The sequence below is a fragment of the Scylla paramamosain genome, chromosome 1, assembly GCF_035594125.1.
Source record: "Scylla paramamosain isolate STU-SP2022 chromosome 1, ASM3559412v1, whole genome shotgun sequence".
NCBI classification, from domain to species: Eukaryota; Metazoa; Arthropoda; class Malacostraca; order Decapoda; family Portunidae; genus Scylla; species Scylla paramamosain.
In genome coordinates, this window is record NC_087151.1 from 19,174,096 (window position 1) to 19,191,922 (window position 17,827).

Sequence of the window (17,827 nt, forward strand, 5' to 3'; positions counted from 1 at the left end):
GAAAGGATCATTGCCATAACATTGAAATTATACCCATTGAGAGTCTTATTAAAACAAATCTTTGTCCCCCAACAAGGGAGGCCACAAGTTGAGAAAGATGAATTTTATGAAAACTTACAGGACGTTTTAGAAAATGTTAAATACACTGATAATATAATTCTAATGGGAGATTGGAATGGACATGCTGGCATAGACAGAACAGGATTAGAAAGTATATTAGGTGCATATGGAATTGGTGATAGAAATGAAGAAGGTAACAGAGTTTTGGGATTTTGTACTATAAATAACTTATCTATAATGAACATATATTATAAGCATAGAGACTCACACAAATGGACATGGAGTAGAGTAGAGAGGAGCAGAGGTATACTGAGTATTCTATGATCGACCTATTTATTACCAACAATAAAAATTTATTTTGTGATGTTAAGACGTGTCAGACAGATGCAGACCATAGATTGGTTCTTGCAGAAGTTAAAATAAAGAAACCCAAGGAAGGAGCAAAACGTGGTAGACTAAGGTTAAAAATTGAAAAATTGAAAGACCCAGAATGCCATGTGGAATTTTCTACTAAGGTAACAGAAACAGCACAGAGTGTGTTGGAAAATTTTGTAAATAATAATATAGAGGGCCTCTGGGAAGAGTTCAAAACCAAAATTTATAGTATTAGCTGTGAAACCCTTGGTTTAAAGAAAATTAAAACAACATAAAAGAAAATCACCCCATGATGAAGTGACAAGGTGAGAACAGCTGTAAAGGAGAAGATAAGAAGTTTCAGAAGGTGGATAAAGACAAAGAGTGTTCTTGATTGAGAAAATTATGTAAATGCAAGAAATCAAGCCGAAGAAGTTAAAAAGAAGACCAAAACCGAGTCATGGGAAAAGATCGGAGAAGATTTACTACAAGATGTTCATGGAACTAAGAAGCTATTATATAACATGGCAAAAAAACTACAGAAAAGGAAATACTTCATCAGTATATTCAGTGGCTGATAAAAATAGGTAAGAGTTACTGGTGGAGGAAGAAGAAGTTGCTGGTCACTGGAAAGAATATTTTGAAGAGCTGGTAAATGATGGGGAAGAAATGGAGGAGAATATTGAATTGAGAGATAGAGACCAAGATGAAGATGAACCTGTAGAGGTGGAAGAAGACATCACAGTTGAGGAAGTGAAGCAAACCTTAAACCTGATAAAGAACTGTAAAGCTTCTGGTGATGATGAACTACCTGTAAAATTAATGAAAGCTGGTGGAACAAGGATAGCAGAGTGGTTGGTGAGGTTGTATAATACTGGATATAAAGAAGAGAAGGTACTGGAAGACTGGCAGCAAGCAGTTATCTGTCCTATATATATGAGTAAAGGTGCAAGGACAGACTGCGCAAATTACAGAGGCATATCACTACTATCGCTTATGGGTAAATTATAGAAAAGAATTATTGAGCACAGAATCAGAAGGGTCGTCGAAGAGAAATTAAAAAACTGTCAGTATGGTTTTAGACCTGGAAGGAGTATTATTGACCCTATCTTTGTCATGAAAATGCTGCCAGAGAAGAGCTGAGAGTGAGACAGAAGTAAATATATAGTTTTCGTTGATCTAGAAAAAGCCTTTGATAGGATAAACAGAGATAAACTCTGGTATGTGCTGGATGATGATTACTATGGGATCAACCCAAAATTAGTGAAAGTGGTAAAGAGTGTTTATAAGATCTGCAGGAGTCAAGTAAAATGTGGAGAGACAGAGGGAGAATGGTTTGAAGTAAGGACTGGAGTGAGACATGGAGGAGTACTGTCGCCGTTGCTCTTCATTATATATATGGATAAATGCTTTAGGGATGTTGCAAACCAAGCAGAAGAAAAAATTTTTGCTTATGCGGATGACATTGCTATTGAGACAGACTCTCCTGACGCACTACAGATTGCTGTGAACAGATGGCAAGATGGAATGGCAAGAAGTGGGATGAAAATAAACAAAAGTCATGGCAGTGGGAAGAGAATTGGAGCAGTTGTCAGTGGATTGTAATGGAGAAAGATTGGCAGAGGTAGAGAATTTTAATTATTTTGGTATCAACATAAATAAGAGAAATTTAAATGAGACTGAAATTAACAAAAGGATTGAAAAATGTAATGCAAATATAAATGCTTTATATCCAATACTAATAGAAAATAAACATGTGCTTACAAAATGCAAATTAATAGTTTACAATACAATTCTTAAACCAATCCTGTTATATGGTGCTGAATGCAGGACTTTAACTACAAAACTAGAATCAAAGATTCAGGCAGCCAAAATGCAAGTGCTTAGAATAATCATGGGGTGTTACAAGAAGGGATAAGATGAGAAATGTTCAAACAAGAGAAGAGTTGGGAGTGAGGCCACTAATGGAGGATGTTGATAGAGCAAGACTGAGATGGTTTGGACATGTTATGAGAATGGAAGAAGATCGGCATGCTAAGAAATATATGGAGTGGATACCAAGAGGCAAGCAACCATGAGGGAGACCAAGGAAGAGATGGAAGCAAGGTATTGAAGAGAGCCTTAGTATAAGAGGAAAGACAGTGGTCGAGGTGATGGAGAACAGAGAATATGAAAACTGAGACGGATAGAGGAGTATTGTCCGGATGTCATCAAACTGACAGGTTTATAGCTTAACTGGCGTCTGGTGAGAATGAAGAAAAAAGATTTGGGAGTAATGATTCAGAACATATTATCACCTGAAAGACACATAATTGGGATATTTGGCTCTACATACAGCTTGTTAACAAACATTAATGTGGCATTTAACTATTTAGATAAAGAAATGAAGAAAATTATAGCAAGTATTATACATTCTAAATTTGAATACACAGCAGTAGTTTGGGCTCCACATAGAAAAAATGATACACAGAAACTGGAAAGAATACTGAGGATAGCAACAAAGATGGTACCAGAATTGAAAAACTTAAGATATGAGGAAAGACTTGAAGAGATGGGTTTACCAACACTACAAGAGAGAAGAGAAAAAGGAGACCTGATAACAGTGTACATATTTGTAAACAATATAGAAAGAATAGACAGAAGTGACTTGGTACGACAGATGGAGGAAGGAGAGAGACAGATGAGGGGGCATGGGAAGAAAATAAAGAGTGGATATTCAATTGACATCAAGAAATACAGTTTCCCGTATAGAACTATTGAAATCTGGAATGGCTTGAAGGAAGAGGTAGTTGTGGCAAACAATGTACATGTTTAAAGGGAAACTGGATAAATATGGTTGTGGAGAGAGGACAAAATGAGCTTTGCCTCGTGCTCTGTACAATACAACTAGGTAAACTAGGTAAATACACACACACACACACACACACATACACAAAGATTATATATATATATATATATATATATATATATATATATATATATATATATATATATATATATATATATATATATATATATATATATATATATATATATATATATATATATATATATATATATATTCCAATTTTTCATATAAAACTGTTCTTATCATGTCATATATGGATGCACTTATAAATCTATTTATAACTTGTTCAGGCTTCATCTACTTTCACATGAATCTTATATCATTATTATATTTACAATATTTATTGTATTTGATGGTATATAAGACACATGTACATATAAGACTCATCCCCATTTCAGCAGGGCATATTCAGGAAAAGTTTTTTTTATATATTAAAGCATGTAATGTTTAAAGCTAGCTAGCCATACAGCTGAACAAAAAGCAAGCAATTATAATAGTAAAAATATCCTACATGATTACAATAATAAAAGAGAGGTAGCGAGTGGCCTAGTTATGGAGGCAAGGTGAAGAATAGCTGTTGAGATGTCAACAACACAATTGGTGCATCAGTGAACAGGTCTGCATTTTTTCATTTTCAACATTTTCGTACATCATATTGCTGTTGAAAAAATATGATATAGCACCCTTGCTTATAATACTGTGGTATAAATCTTCAGGTGCATGGGTGAAGGAAATTTCAAAATTAAATCTATAGGAGACCTCACATTCGCATGTAAAACGCAGGGTGATTTTTTTTTTAGCCATTTTTGTGAAAAAAAGGTGTGTCTTATATGCTGTCAAATACAGTACATTTCTGTTTTATAGCCATTGGGATATTTTCCCCCTAGTCTCCACAAGGCTAAGGGGAAAATATCACTGCTGAGACAGGGTTCCCTACCATCCTCAGCTCATAGCACCACCTAATATGACAGCAGGGTGTGGTAGTTTTGGGAACAGTCACCAAGGCACAGCCCCACACTACATTCCTTGCACATGGTTGTCACCAGTTTGCATTTCCTCTCTTTCGTTGAGGTCTCTTTGCACACCAAACACTCTCTCTGTCCCTTCCGTCTAGCTGTTGCTAGTGGAGGGGGTACATGGGTAGGGACATCAGGTGCAAAAGCATCGGCAAACTTCGGGCGTCTAACATTTCTCTGTGCCTCTTCACTCCATCGGCCAGGGCATGACTCAATAGACCTTTCCAGGAGTTGTATCACAACAGTCTTGCTGAAGACATGAAGAGTAGTTGTTGTAAGCATTTAGCATGCACATGTCAGTCAGGTGGAATACAACTTTCCTGGTTCAGTTCCTTGTCTTCCTAAGGAAGTGTACTGAAGTTAACTACATGTCACATTTGTCAGTTAGCCTCATATTCTCATTGTAGTCATTGACAACATCTTTCTTCATAATTTTTTCGTTTGTTTTCCAAGATATTTTTCCAGTATCCTCCAATTTTCCACTGTGGATGGTAGACAGAAAATGGACTTCCATTTTGTCATGCCACCTAATGACAAGAATTCCATCACATTTGTTTTTGTACGTCACCTGTTTTGGTTGCATGTTTTGTGGCATGTTTTTCCTTTTTTTTTTTTTCTAACTGTTCCCACTGCACCAGTACCATGATCTATCAGAAACTTGGCAAGTCCTGGACTTGTGTACCAGTTGTTAGTGTACAAAATATGTCCTTTCCCCAAGGACTTCTCTATGAGGAGCTTGACCACAGCACCTGACATGCTGAGAGGATCATCTTTAGGGATGTCTGTCTCACCTGGGGTATATGCACATACGATCGTATCTAGCAGGATCCCAGTTTTGCAGTCACAGAGGATGAACATTTTGATATTAGATCAGTGATGCTTCAATGGAATGTATTGCTTGAATTTGAATGAATTTGATTCTTCTTTTGAAAAGCATCAAGGATTCATCAACTGCCAACTTTTGAAAAGGGTTGAAGAATTCCTTGAACTTCTGTACAAGGTTTTCCAGCACTGGTCGAATTTTCCACAAAGATCAGGTTTATTTGGGTGTTTGTTATTAGCAAAATTAATGAATTTCTTAATGCTGCAATACCTGTCTCTGCTAAAGTAGGTTGGGAATAGAGGCATGAAAACCACATCCCTAAACCAGTAATCATCTAGCACAGTTGTTTTTAGAACAAAGCATTAGAAGTGTGATTGCACTGAAGATCAGTAGCTCTTTTTTTTTTTGTTACAGTTTTCCAGGTTTTTTTCTCTCCCTCTGTTGTTTTCCTTGTTTTCTAGCGAAAATACTTCTCTCAATATGATCTACTAATTCATTGTCAAAACAGGGCAAAAAATAATCATGCTCTGCAGGTGTTTCTGACAGCTTGAACACATCTGTTATTCCAACCGGTGTGCCTTGAAATTGCACTTGGATGTGACACAAAATCACTTCCTTCACTCTATTCAAAAGTATAGTTATCTGAGGTTGTTGTACACGGCTGCTTCCTTCCACAAGGTACAGTTCTACATTTCTTCCTCTCTCCTAACATGACACTAGAGGTTGATGCTCACTGCTCATCACTGTCACTCAGAGCATGCTCAAACCCTGGCTCACTGTCATTCTCCATGAAATTATCACTACTGCTTTCATCAGTGTCAAGCACTGTTGAATCACTGTTGATTCCTTCTTCATCTGACCATTGTGATTCAAGATTGGGGTGGAGACCCTCAGGTGGAGATGTACCACCCTCAGAGTCACTAGAACTGGGCAGTGCTTCTGCCATCCTCTCATGAATTAGAGTGAGGCCGCATTTCCACTGACCCAGAACCTACACAGATAGGGTATTCTTATTGCTCAGACCTGTGTTGCCACTCTGTGTTTTCCATTTTCACATTGTCTGCCAATACTTACCAAAATAGGGCAAGTAAATTATCATAGTAATTTTTCTTCCATGCATACATTTTTTTTTGGCACTTATCACTATCATATTATACTTTGCCAATGGCTCTCACAAATTCACACACACACACACACACACACACACACACACACACACACACACACACACACACACACACACACACACACACACAGGGAGGTAATAAAGAAGATCCATTGAATTACAGACCAGTGTCCCTAACAAGTGTGATGGCAAAAATAGCAGAAAAATAGTTAAAAACAGATGGAATATTTAGAAGAAACACATACATTGACTGACAGACGATTTGGTTTCAGAAGTGGAAGATCTTGTGTCACGAATTTAGTGAGCTTTTATAGTAGAGCAATTGATATAATTCAAGAGAGAGAGAGAGGGTTGGGCAGACTGTGTTTATTTAGACCTAAAAAAGCATTTGATAACGTACCACACCAGAGACTGCTATGGAAAGTTCAAAATATAGGGGGTTTGCAAGGAAACACACTGAATTGGATTACAGACTTCTTGATGGATAGAGAAATGAGAACAGTTATAAAGGGAGAAAAATCGGAATGGTGCAGAGTTACAATTGGAGTACCACAGGGGACAGTCTTAGCCCTATAATGTTTCTGGTGTATGTCAATGATATGGTTGATGAGGTTGACAGTTATACAAGTCTGTTTTCAGACGATGCAAAATTATCGAAGAGTGGAAAACAATATGGATTGTGAAATATTACAAAAGGATTTGATATATAAATGGAGTAAGAAATGGGAAATGGAATTCAATGCAAAGAAATTCAAGGTGATGGAATTAGGAAAAAGCAATAGAAGATTGACAAGTTCCTACACCATGGGAGAAGTGGAAATTAAGAAAACCAAAAGAAGAAAAAAAGACTTGGGGATTACAATAAGTGATGATTTATCACCAGAAAAACATGTAAACAAAATAGTTGGGGAAACCTATGAGTTACTAAGGAAGATGAAAGGGGCATTTGCTTACATGGATGAAGAGATGATGAAAAAGTTGATGGAATATGTGATTCGACCAAAGCTGGAATATGTCACAATTGTTTGGTCACCCCATAATAAAAAGGAAATAAGGAAAATAGAAAGGATCCAAAGAGCTGCAACCAAATTGGTACCAAGTTTGAGATTTAACCTATGAAGAAAGATTAAAGAGATTGAAGCTTCCATCATTACAAGAGAGAAGAGAAAGAGGAGACCTGATTGCTATATACAGAGCTCTAAAGGGTAAGGATAAAGTCGACAAAGAAGACTTATTTGTGTGGGACTCAAGAGATACAAGAGGACATGGAGTGAAATTGAAGAAAACAGCAAGTAGAAGAGATATCAAGAAATATGGTTTCCCAAATAGAAGCATAAAAATATGGAACAACTTGGATGAAACAGTGGTACAAGCAAAAAATATTCATGAATTTAAAGTTAAGCTGGATGCTTATAGATATGGAGACAGGACAGCACGAGCACAGCTCTTTTCCTGTAAAACACAACTAGGTAAATATAGCTAGGTAAATACACACACACACACACACACACAGAATTGAAAGACTTAAGATATGAAGAAAGACTTGAAGAGATGAGATTACCAACACCACAAGAGAGAAGAGAAAGAGGACACCTGATAACAACATACAAATTAGTAAACAATATAGAAAGAATAGATGTAAATGACTTGGTGCCACAGATGGAGGAGGGAGAGACAGACAAGGGGACATGGGAAGAAAATAAAGAAGAGTGGATGTTCAAGCGACATCAAGAAATACAGCTTCCTATATAAAACTATTGAAATCTGGAATGATTTGAAGGAAGAGGTGGTTGCAGCAAACAGTATACACATGTTTAAAGAGAAACTGGATAAGTATGGTTATGGAGACAGGACAAAATGAGCTTTGGTTCGTGCCCCATGCAACTAGGTAAACACACACACACACACACACACACACACACACACACACACACACTAACACACACACACACTAACACACACACACACACACACATACACTAAGAAAAGAAGCAAATGAAAAAAAAACAGAAAACTATCAGAGGTGGAGAAAAAACTTCTTTTGGAGGATCATGGACATGAGGTTGAGAAAGTGGTACAGGAGGGAAGTAAATGCGGTAGGGGAAGACTAAAAGTAGCATACACGAACATAAATGGACTAATGTTGGCAGTGTTGGAATTAGAAGACTATTTAAAAGAGGAGAAACCAGACATTATGGGAATCGTTGAAACTAAATTGGCAAGTGAAGGGGATATATTAAATATTGGTGAAAGAAAATACAACCTCTGGATGAGAAATAGAAAGAATAAATGGGGAGGAGTTGTGATGCTTCTAGTTAGGAAGGATTTATTAGTGGAATCTGTTACATATGGGGTGGAAGAGGCAGAAGTATTGAAAGTAAGCTTAAGACAGAATATGGGAAGATACCGTAACGTTGTGGTGACTTATGTTCTCCCTATTCCAACTCTTGGAGAGAGGATGAATACAAGAAAATGCTTGAGGACACAAGGACATGTTTGGCAGAGCTGCTTGAGGAAAATGATGATATACCCCTGATGGGGAATTTTAACTGTAAAGAGATATCTTGGGAGAACTGGATCACAGAAGGCAGTGAGTCATCATGGGGGGAACAGCTACTAGACCTGGCTATTGAAAATTTCCTGATGCAGTGGGTTACAGATGATTAAGGGGAAATGAAGCACCTTCAATGCTCAATCTAATTTTCACCAAGGAACGAGAAAGAGTAGAAGACCTTAAATACATAAACCTAATAGGAAAAAGTGATCATGTGCTGATTCAGGTCACAGTTATGGATAATAAACTCAGCTTTTTGCCAGACTCTATTAAAAGCTTTTGACATGTCCAAGGCAACAGCAAAAGTTTCACAATTAGTTTCAGCACTACACAATATAATTAGCACCACCCTGGTAAAAGGTTGAGTACCTATAGATTGGAAATGGGCAGATATTACCCCAATTCACAAGCCCGGAAGTAAAGAAGATCCATTAAATTATAGACCTGTATTGCTCACAGTGTGGTGGCGAAGATTTGTGAAAAGATCTTCAAGAACAGATGGGTGAAATACCTAGAAGACAACAAGGTGATAACATGGAAACAGTTTGGCTTCAGAAAAGGAAGATCTTGTGTTACAAGTTTGATAAGTTTCCACTCAAGAGTAATAGATATAGTGCAAGAGAGAGATGGATGGGCTGACTGCATATACTTAGATCTGAGAAAAGCATTTGATAAAGTTCCGCACAGAAGACTAATATGGAAATTAGAAAAAATTGGAGGACTCGGTGGATCACTGTTAAAGTGGATGACTGACTTTTTGACAGACATACAAATGAGGACAGTAATCAAAGGCAGCAGGTCAAACTGGAGAATGATAATAAGTGGAGTCCCACAAGGTTTGGTACTTGCACTTATTATGTTCACAGTTTATGTAAATGATACAACAGAAGGTGTAGAAAGTTACATGAACCTTTTCGCTGATGATGCTAAGATTATGAGGAAAGTAACAAATGAAGAGGACTGCAATGCTTTAAATCAGGACTTAATTAAGATTAATGAATGGTCATTGAGGTGGAACATGGAGTTTAATGCTAAAAAAATGTAGTGTGATGATGTTTGGAAAAAGTGTGAGAAGACCAGTTGGCAACTATTACTTAGGGAATGAGGAAATCTCTCTAAGATCAGAAGAAAAAGACCTAGGAGTAATTATTACTGATAATTTGTCATTTGGGAAGCACATAAATAAAATTATAGGAGAAACATATAATCTGCTTAGAAACATCAAGATAGCATTCTTCTATATTGATGAAGATATGATAAAAAAAACTGATAACAACAATGATACATCTGAGATTGGAGTACACAGCATTAGTGTGGTCGCCAAGTTTAAAAAAGGATACAAGAAAGTTAGAAAGAATCGAGAGAGCTGCAACTAAAATCCCTGCAAGCTTAATAGAGTATAGTTATGTGGAAAGGTTGAAGAGATTGGGCCTGACTACACAAGAAAAAGGAGGGAAAGAGGTGATTTGATAGCAATATATAAAATATTGGAAGGAATGGAAAAGTTGGATAGAGAAGACCTCATGATACCAGATATGAGAGACACAAGAGGACATGGAAGGAAACTGAAAAGGAGTGTTTTGCACAAGAGACATCAAGAAACACAGCTTCCCCCACAGAAGTATAACATTGTGGAATGAACTTAAGGATGAGACTGTGTGTGCAAAGACAATTCATAAATTTAAAGAAAATCTAGATAAAAGTCAACATGGAGACAGGACAGCATGAGCCTAGTGTGGCTCTTGTTCTATATTTCACAACTAGTTAAATACAACTAGGTAAATACACACACACACACACACACACACACACGTTGAGAGCAGACGTGTCAGGAACAGCTGCGCAGACTTGCCTATTTGTGGGTACAGGGTCCGAGGTATTTCTTAGCCTGGCTCCATACAAAAGTATAAGAAAGTGCACAGTGTGGGGTGGAGTTTTTATGGAAGAAGTAGAAAAAGATCGGAGATGGAATAGATGAAGTGAAAATTGTGGGTGAAAACACCGAATCCAAATCGGTTGTAAACAAAGCGTGATGGCAGCCGCCACCGCGTCGCCGTCGCCCAGAGGCACACCAAAATTTGAAGGATTTAGTGAAAAGGATATACAGGTAGGCAAGTTAAATGCAAGATTATGGAAATTAGAAGAAGAGAATGAAAAGATAAGAGAGGAAATAAGAGGATTGGTGACATTAGTCAGAGGATGGAAAGGAGATAAGGAGAGGGGACTTAAAGACACGAACGACATTGTTGAAGAGCTGGAAGAGTTGAAAGGAAGGGAGTTAAAAAGAGAAAGGGAAAACAAGAAACTGAGAGAGGAAGTGGAAAAGATAGTGGATTTAAATGTAGAGTACAGTGAAGAAATACAAGAACTCAAAAAAGAAAATGGAAAGTTAAGAAGCATGGTGGAGAAGAAAGAAGTTAGGATAGATGAAGGCAAAATCCAGAGTGAAGTAAAAGGCTTAGTTGAAAAGGAAGTGAAAAGTTGGAAAGAAGAGAGAGAACAAGAGAATATAGATATGACAGAAATAATAAGAAAACAGCAAGAAGAACATGATAAAGAGATGGCGAAAAAAGTAGTGAAAATCATTAAGGAAAAAGATAACATAGTAAGGGATACGGTACAAAAAAGATGTGCCTGATGGTGTTTGGGGATAAAGAGAAGACCATATCAAATAAAGTTCTAAGAGAAAGAGAAGAATTACAAAGAGCAAAAGAAATCATTGGGAAAATTGTAGAAGAAGGAGATGAAACGGATATACAAATAGAAGAAGTGTACTTGTACAGGATTGGGAAATATTCAGAAGGGGGGAAACGTCCCATGAAAATAAGACTTAATACCCAAGCGGCAGCCGAACACATCTTGAGAAGAACGAGTTTGTTAAGAAAGATAGAGGGTATGAAGGATATATATATAAGAAGAGAAATGAATGAGGAGGAAAGAAACAAGGTGAAAGAGTTAAAAGAGGAGGCCAAGACAAAAAACGAAGAGAGAACACAGGAACAGGCAGAAAGGTATATATGGAGAGTGATAGACATGAAAATGAGGAAATGGTGGTTAAAGAATGCGGGGCAAGAAGTAAGACAACAAAGAGAGAACACAAAAGAAATGGGTCCACAATAAATAAAATTAAAGTTATGTATACAAACATAGACGGATTAGTGTCCAGCCAAAGGGAACTAAGAGATTATTTATATGAAAAGAAACCAGAAGTGGCATGCATTACGGAAACAAAACTAACAAGGGAGATTAATGTTGAATTTGAAGAAGAAGGATATAACACATGGAGAAGAGACAGAAAGAATAAGGGAGGAGGAGGAGTGATGATTCTAGTAAGAAAAAACATCTTGATAGAAACAGTGGAATATGGTGAAGGGAGGTCAGAAACATTGAGTGTGGAGATCAAGATCCAAGGACAAGAAAGCAGAAAAATTATTGTTGCATACATGCCTCCAAAGACCAACACTTGGGGGACTGATGATTATAAGCACATGCAAAGTGAGTTCATAAAAAGTATAGATGACATGCTAAAGATAAGAAACAAGGTGTTACTAGTAGGAGATTTTAATAGCAAGGAGATAAACTGGGGGGAGATGGAGGTGACAGGGATTGCCAGTACATGGAGTGAAGAATTTTTACAGACTGTGATGGTAAACACGATGGATTAATGGGTGAAAGAAAATACTAGGTACAGAGGAGAAGATGAACCATCACTCCTAGACTTGGTTTTTACAAAAAAGCCAGAAAATGAACCAAGTATAGAATATTTGTGTCTAGTGGGAAAAAGTGATCATGTGAAGATGGAGATAGAGATCAAAGAAGAAGTGCCAAAATTCAATGAGGAATATAAAAATGAGAGAAAAAATTATGCTAAGGCAGACTTTACAGGGTTAAAGAAATTCTACGGAGAGCTTGATTGGAATAATTTATTAAGAGGTATGGAGGTGCAGAAAAAATATGAAGTGTTTTTAAGCAAGTTTAGAGAAGGTGTTGAAAGATATGTGCCAAGATATAAGGTAAAAGAAAATAAGAAAGTGTGGTTTAATGCAAAGTGTGCAGAGGCAAAAAAGAAGAAGGAGAGGGCATGGAAAAAAATGAGGAAACAATGGAATGAGATGAATAGAGAAGAATACAGGACAGCTAGAAATGATTATGTTAAAATAAGAAGAGAAGAAGAAAGAAATTTTGAAAGAGATGTAGTTGGAAAGTGTAAAGAAGAACCCAAACTTTTCTATAGATATGTAAATGGAAAAATAAAGCATAGAGATACCATTACAAAGCTGAAGAAAAATGGAGAAATTTATGAAACCACACAAGAGATGGCTGAGATACTGAATAAAAGCTTTAAGTCTGTGTTTACAAGAGAAACTGTCTTTGCATCACTGGGAGATGAGGAACAACAGAAAGGAATAGCAAACATACAAGTGGAAAGAAAAGAAATTAAAAGACTACTGGAAGAGCTAGATACTAGGAAGGCGATGGGACCAGACGAAGTAAATGGATGGATATTGAAAGAATGTAGAGAGGAATTGGAAGAACCAACATGGGAGATAATTAACAGTTCTTTGAAGGAGGGAAAAGTACCAAAGGAATGGAAGAGAGCAAATATAGTACCGTTATACAAAGGAGGTAATAAAATGGAACCACTGAATTACAGACCAGTCTCACTCATGAGTATTGTAAGTAAACTCTGTGAAATAGTCATTAAAAACAGATGGGTGCAATATCTTGAACAAGAAAATATAATAACAGAAAAACAATTCGGTTTCAGGAAAGAGAGATCTTGCATAACAAACTTACTGAGCTTTTATACAAGAGTAATAGATAAACTACAAGAGAGAGATGGTTGGGTTGATGCAGTCTATTTAGATCTGAAAAAAGCTTTTGATACAGTTCCACATAAAAGTCTCGTATGGAAACTGGAACATCGAGGAGGGCTAAAAGGAAAAATACTTAAGTGGATGAAGGATTATCTCCAAGGTAGGGAAATGAGCACAGTAATCAGAGATAATAAATCAAGTTGGTGCGAAGTAACAAGCGGAGTACCACAAGGATCTGTGTTGGCACCTATAATGTTTCAGGTCTATATAAATTATATGACTGTGGGTTTAAATAGCTACATTAACATGTTTGCAGATGATGCAAAATTGATGAAAGTAATAAAGAACCAAGAGGATTGTGAGGAACTACAGAGGGATATTGATAGAATTTATGAATGGAGTAAACGATGGAAATTAGAATTCAATATAAAAAAGTGCCGTGTAATGGAGATGGGAAGAAGTAAAAGGAGACCTTCATGGGAGTATAAGATGGGAGGAATCACAATACGAAAGAGCAAAGAAGAAAAAGACTTGGGAGTAATAATTCAAGAAACGCTATCACCAGAAAAACACATCAATGGAATATTTGGCTCTACATATAATTTGCTAGCAAATATCAGGGTGGCATTTAATTACCTAGACAAAGAAATGATGAAGAAAATCATAACACACATGATACGCCCCAAACTGGAATATGCAGCAGTGGTATGGTCTCCACACAAGAAGAAAGATATAAGGAAATTGGAAAGAATACAAAAGAACAGCTACGAAAATGATACCTGAATTGGAAGACCTAAGTTACGAGGAAAGACTGGAAGAAATTGGATTACCAACACTGCAAGAAAGAAGGGAAAGAGGAGACCTGATAACAAACAATGTTCAAATTAGTAAATGGCATGGAGAAGATAGACAGAGATGACCTAGTTGTAAAAGTGGAGGAAGGAGATAGATGTACAAGGGGACATATGAAGAAATTAAAGAAGAGTCATTGTTTGGGAGATATTAAGAAATACAGCTTTCTGCATCGAACGGTTGAAATATGGAATAACTTAAAAGAAGAGGTGGTTGCGGCAAAGAGTGTACACATGTTTAAAGAGAAATTGGACAAATTTGGGTATGGAGACAGGACTAATTGAGCTTTGGCTCGGACCCTGTACTATACGAGTACAACTAGGTAAACTAGGTAAATACACATTTGGAAACAATTTTTACAATATAAAACACACACACACACACACACACACACACACACACACACACACACACACACACACAGTTTTCCATATTTTCCACAATTTTTCACATTTGTTTATTTGTATGAGCTACACTGAGTTCTTCTTCCTTGAAACCTTCAAAAATATTTATCATGCCAGCCGCCATTTTCCCTGTTGATATCACTGACAATGTTTACCTGTACACAACTTTCCCATTTCACCCATTTCCCCACTTCCCAAATTACACTTCACTTCCCTTGCACTCACACATCACATAATTCCCTATTATGGAGACAGGACTCAAGCTTGGCCCCCCCGTACAACCAAAACTTAGACAAATCCTTGGAGCTGCTGTGAATGGGTATGAATGTTTGTTTGTAAGAGAGAGAGAGAGAGAGAGAGAGAGAGAGAGAGAGAGAGAGAGAGAGAGAGAGAGAGAGAGAGAGAGAGAGAACACAATCCTGAAGATTGCTAAATAGAACAAGACTGATAGAGAATGAAAAATGGATGGAAGGAGTATAAATGCAAAGGGAATGGATGGAGGAAAAATGAAAAGGAATGGAGGACAGGAAAAGAGAATACTTATTTTTCAATACTTCGTCTCTTCCTCTAATTCTTCACTCACTCCTCATCCTTGCTACTTATATTCTTTCTACTTTCTCCCCATCCTCCCATCCTCTTCCTTCATCTTCCTTCCATTTCCTTGCCCTATGTACTCTCCTTCTCCAGTTTCGTCCATTCCTCCCTTTTTCTTCCTTTCCTCTCTCTCTTTCATGTTGTCTCAAACCTCCCTCCCTGTCCCCTCCCCTCCCCCTATCTGCCAGAGATAAGGGACAAGGAAGAGGAAGTTGGAGAGAGAGAGAGAGAGAGAGAGAGAGAGAGAGAGAGAGATAGAGAGGTGGGATGGATGGAGGGAGGGAATGGGGAGGGAAGGAGGGAAGTGAGAGGAGGGCAGGGAAGAGGGAGAAGGGAAAGGAGAGAGAGAGAGAGAGAGAGAGAGAGAGAGAGAGAGAGAGAGAGAGAGAGAGAGAGAGAGAGAGAGAGAGAGAGAGAGAGAGAGAGAGAGAGTTTTATTAGTAGTAATATTATTAGTAACAATATTTGGGCTTAGTGTACTACTGCTTTGACTCCACACTTATAGGCCTAAGCTTGCAGGCCTAAGCATCTATAATATGACTGCATTAGACACAGTAATCATTTAATGCTTCTTCTTTTTTTCAAGAAAAAAATGTCTAATGCACCAGCAAATATGGTGTATATATATATATGTTACAGTCAATACCTGAATCCAGACAATTTGTAAAGTGACTTATTTTTTCAGGCAATTTGTGAACTGCCTGGTTAGGTTAGGTTAGGTTAGGTTAGGTTAGGTTAGGTTAGGTTAGGTTAGGTTAGGTTATAACCTAACCTAACCTAACCTAACCTAACCTAACCTAACCTAACCTAACCAGGCAGTTCACAAATTGCCTGAAAAAATAAGTCACTTTACAAATTGTCTGGATTCAGGTATTGACTGTAACATATACGAGTATATATATATATATATATATATATATATATATATATATATATATATATATATATATATATATATATATATATATATATATATATATATATATATATGAACCCTCCCCTGGCACCTGATGGATCTGTATTGTAATTTACTGTTTTATATTGCTCTAATTGATTTTGTTCACTTGTGTAAGTGGATGAATTTTAGAAAATTGACAAAGTACTGAAAATTGAAAAAAAAATGAAGTGAGGGCTGTATTTTATTGATCAGAATAAACCTGTGCTCAAGAGTTTTGTTCTCCTGCAGTTGTTTGATGCAGATAACCCCATCAATCTGAACTCTGGCCGCTATATGTTCACCACAGAGGGCCATGTGTTACCATTGGCACCTTGGTTACGCCGGCACACCTGGGAGGATGGCCTCTTCCAGGACGACAGTCCCCCACCTTACACCAACTTCTCTTTTGCCAGTGTAAGTATTTTTTACTGATATTTTAAAAATGAGGAGAGGTTAACATTATTCATAGATGAAATTAAATGGAAATGTTGCCTCATCTTCTTTGACTTGTAATCTGCCTTTTGGAGATTTTACTGTCAGACTTAGACTATCATATTCTCTTTTCGACTATTATGATTCATTTTTACTATTAAAAGAAATCAAAAGGGAAGAATTGCAGTAAGGGAAATTTAGTAGCTAATATTTTCTATTCAACACAGATAGTATCACAAGAACTAGATAGGTGGCTTAAATACTTGTACTTACCTCAACATGTTTTGATCTAGATGGTGAAGATATCCAGCACTTATAAAGGTGAGGTTGTCCACTGTGTTGTGTGGTATAGCCATACCAACCACAACTGCTGTAGTTGTTGTTACCAATCTGGGCAGAATAAGTCCTGCTTCCACCATTCATTCCATTTTCAAATGAGCAGTGGCACAAAACACTGTACCACAGCTTTCAATCAATATCATTTTATTGCTACCTTCTACAATAGCCTTGCAGCATTGAGTGAGAGAATCAAGGCAATCTGTTTGGGGATGGAATTAATGATACAGAAAATTTTTCATTCCACCCTGTACAGAGTCCCCAGTTTACAGTGGCCTCAACTTACACTGTTTCATAGTTATGTACATTCCTCACTGTTGATTTTCTCTCTCTCTCTCTCTCTCTCTCTCTCTCTCTCTCTCTCTCTCTCTCTCTCTCTCTCTCTCTCTCTCTCTCTCTCTCTCTCTCTCTCTCTCTCTCTCTCTCTCTCTCTCTCTCTCTCTCCAGTGCTATACTCTCAATCAATATAATTTTATTGCTACTTTCTACAATAGCCTTGCAGCATTGAGTGAGAGAATCAAGGCAATCTGTTTGAAGATGTAATTAATGATACAGAAAATTTTTCATTCCACCCTGTACAGAGAGTCCCCAGTTTACAGTGACCTCAACTTACACTGTTTCGTAGTTATGTACATTCCTCACTGTTGATTTTCGTTTCTCTCTCTCTCTCTCTC

At 37.2% G+C, this 17,827-nt stretch overlaps 1 protein-coding gene across 9 annotated transcripts in view; it reads left to right on the forward strand.

Moving 5' to 3' along the window:
* LOC135101890 (ER degradation-enhancing alpha-mannosidase-like protein 1) overlaps positions 1-17,827 on the forward strand; it is a 168,653-nt gene that overhangs the window by 106,857 nt on the left and 43,969 nt on the right. For 7 of the 9 annotated variants that reach the window (XR_010269433.1, XR_010269435.1, XR_010269432.1 and 4 more), the window contains exon 9: positions 16,635-16,799. Coding sequence is in view for 2 of the 9 variants with exons in the window: in XM_064006206.1 (XP_063862276.1) it covers positions 16,635-16,799 (165 nt within the window). In the remaining 7 variants the exon portion in view is untranslated. Of the gene's footprint in view, positions 1-16,634; positions 16,800-17,827 lie in introns of those variants that run through there. The other 2 variants (XR_010269438.1, XM_064006239.1) reach the window with 2 other exon arrangements.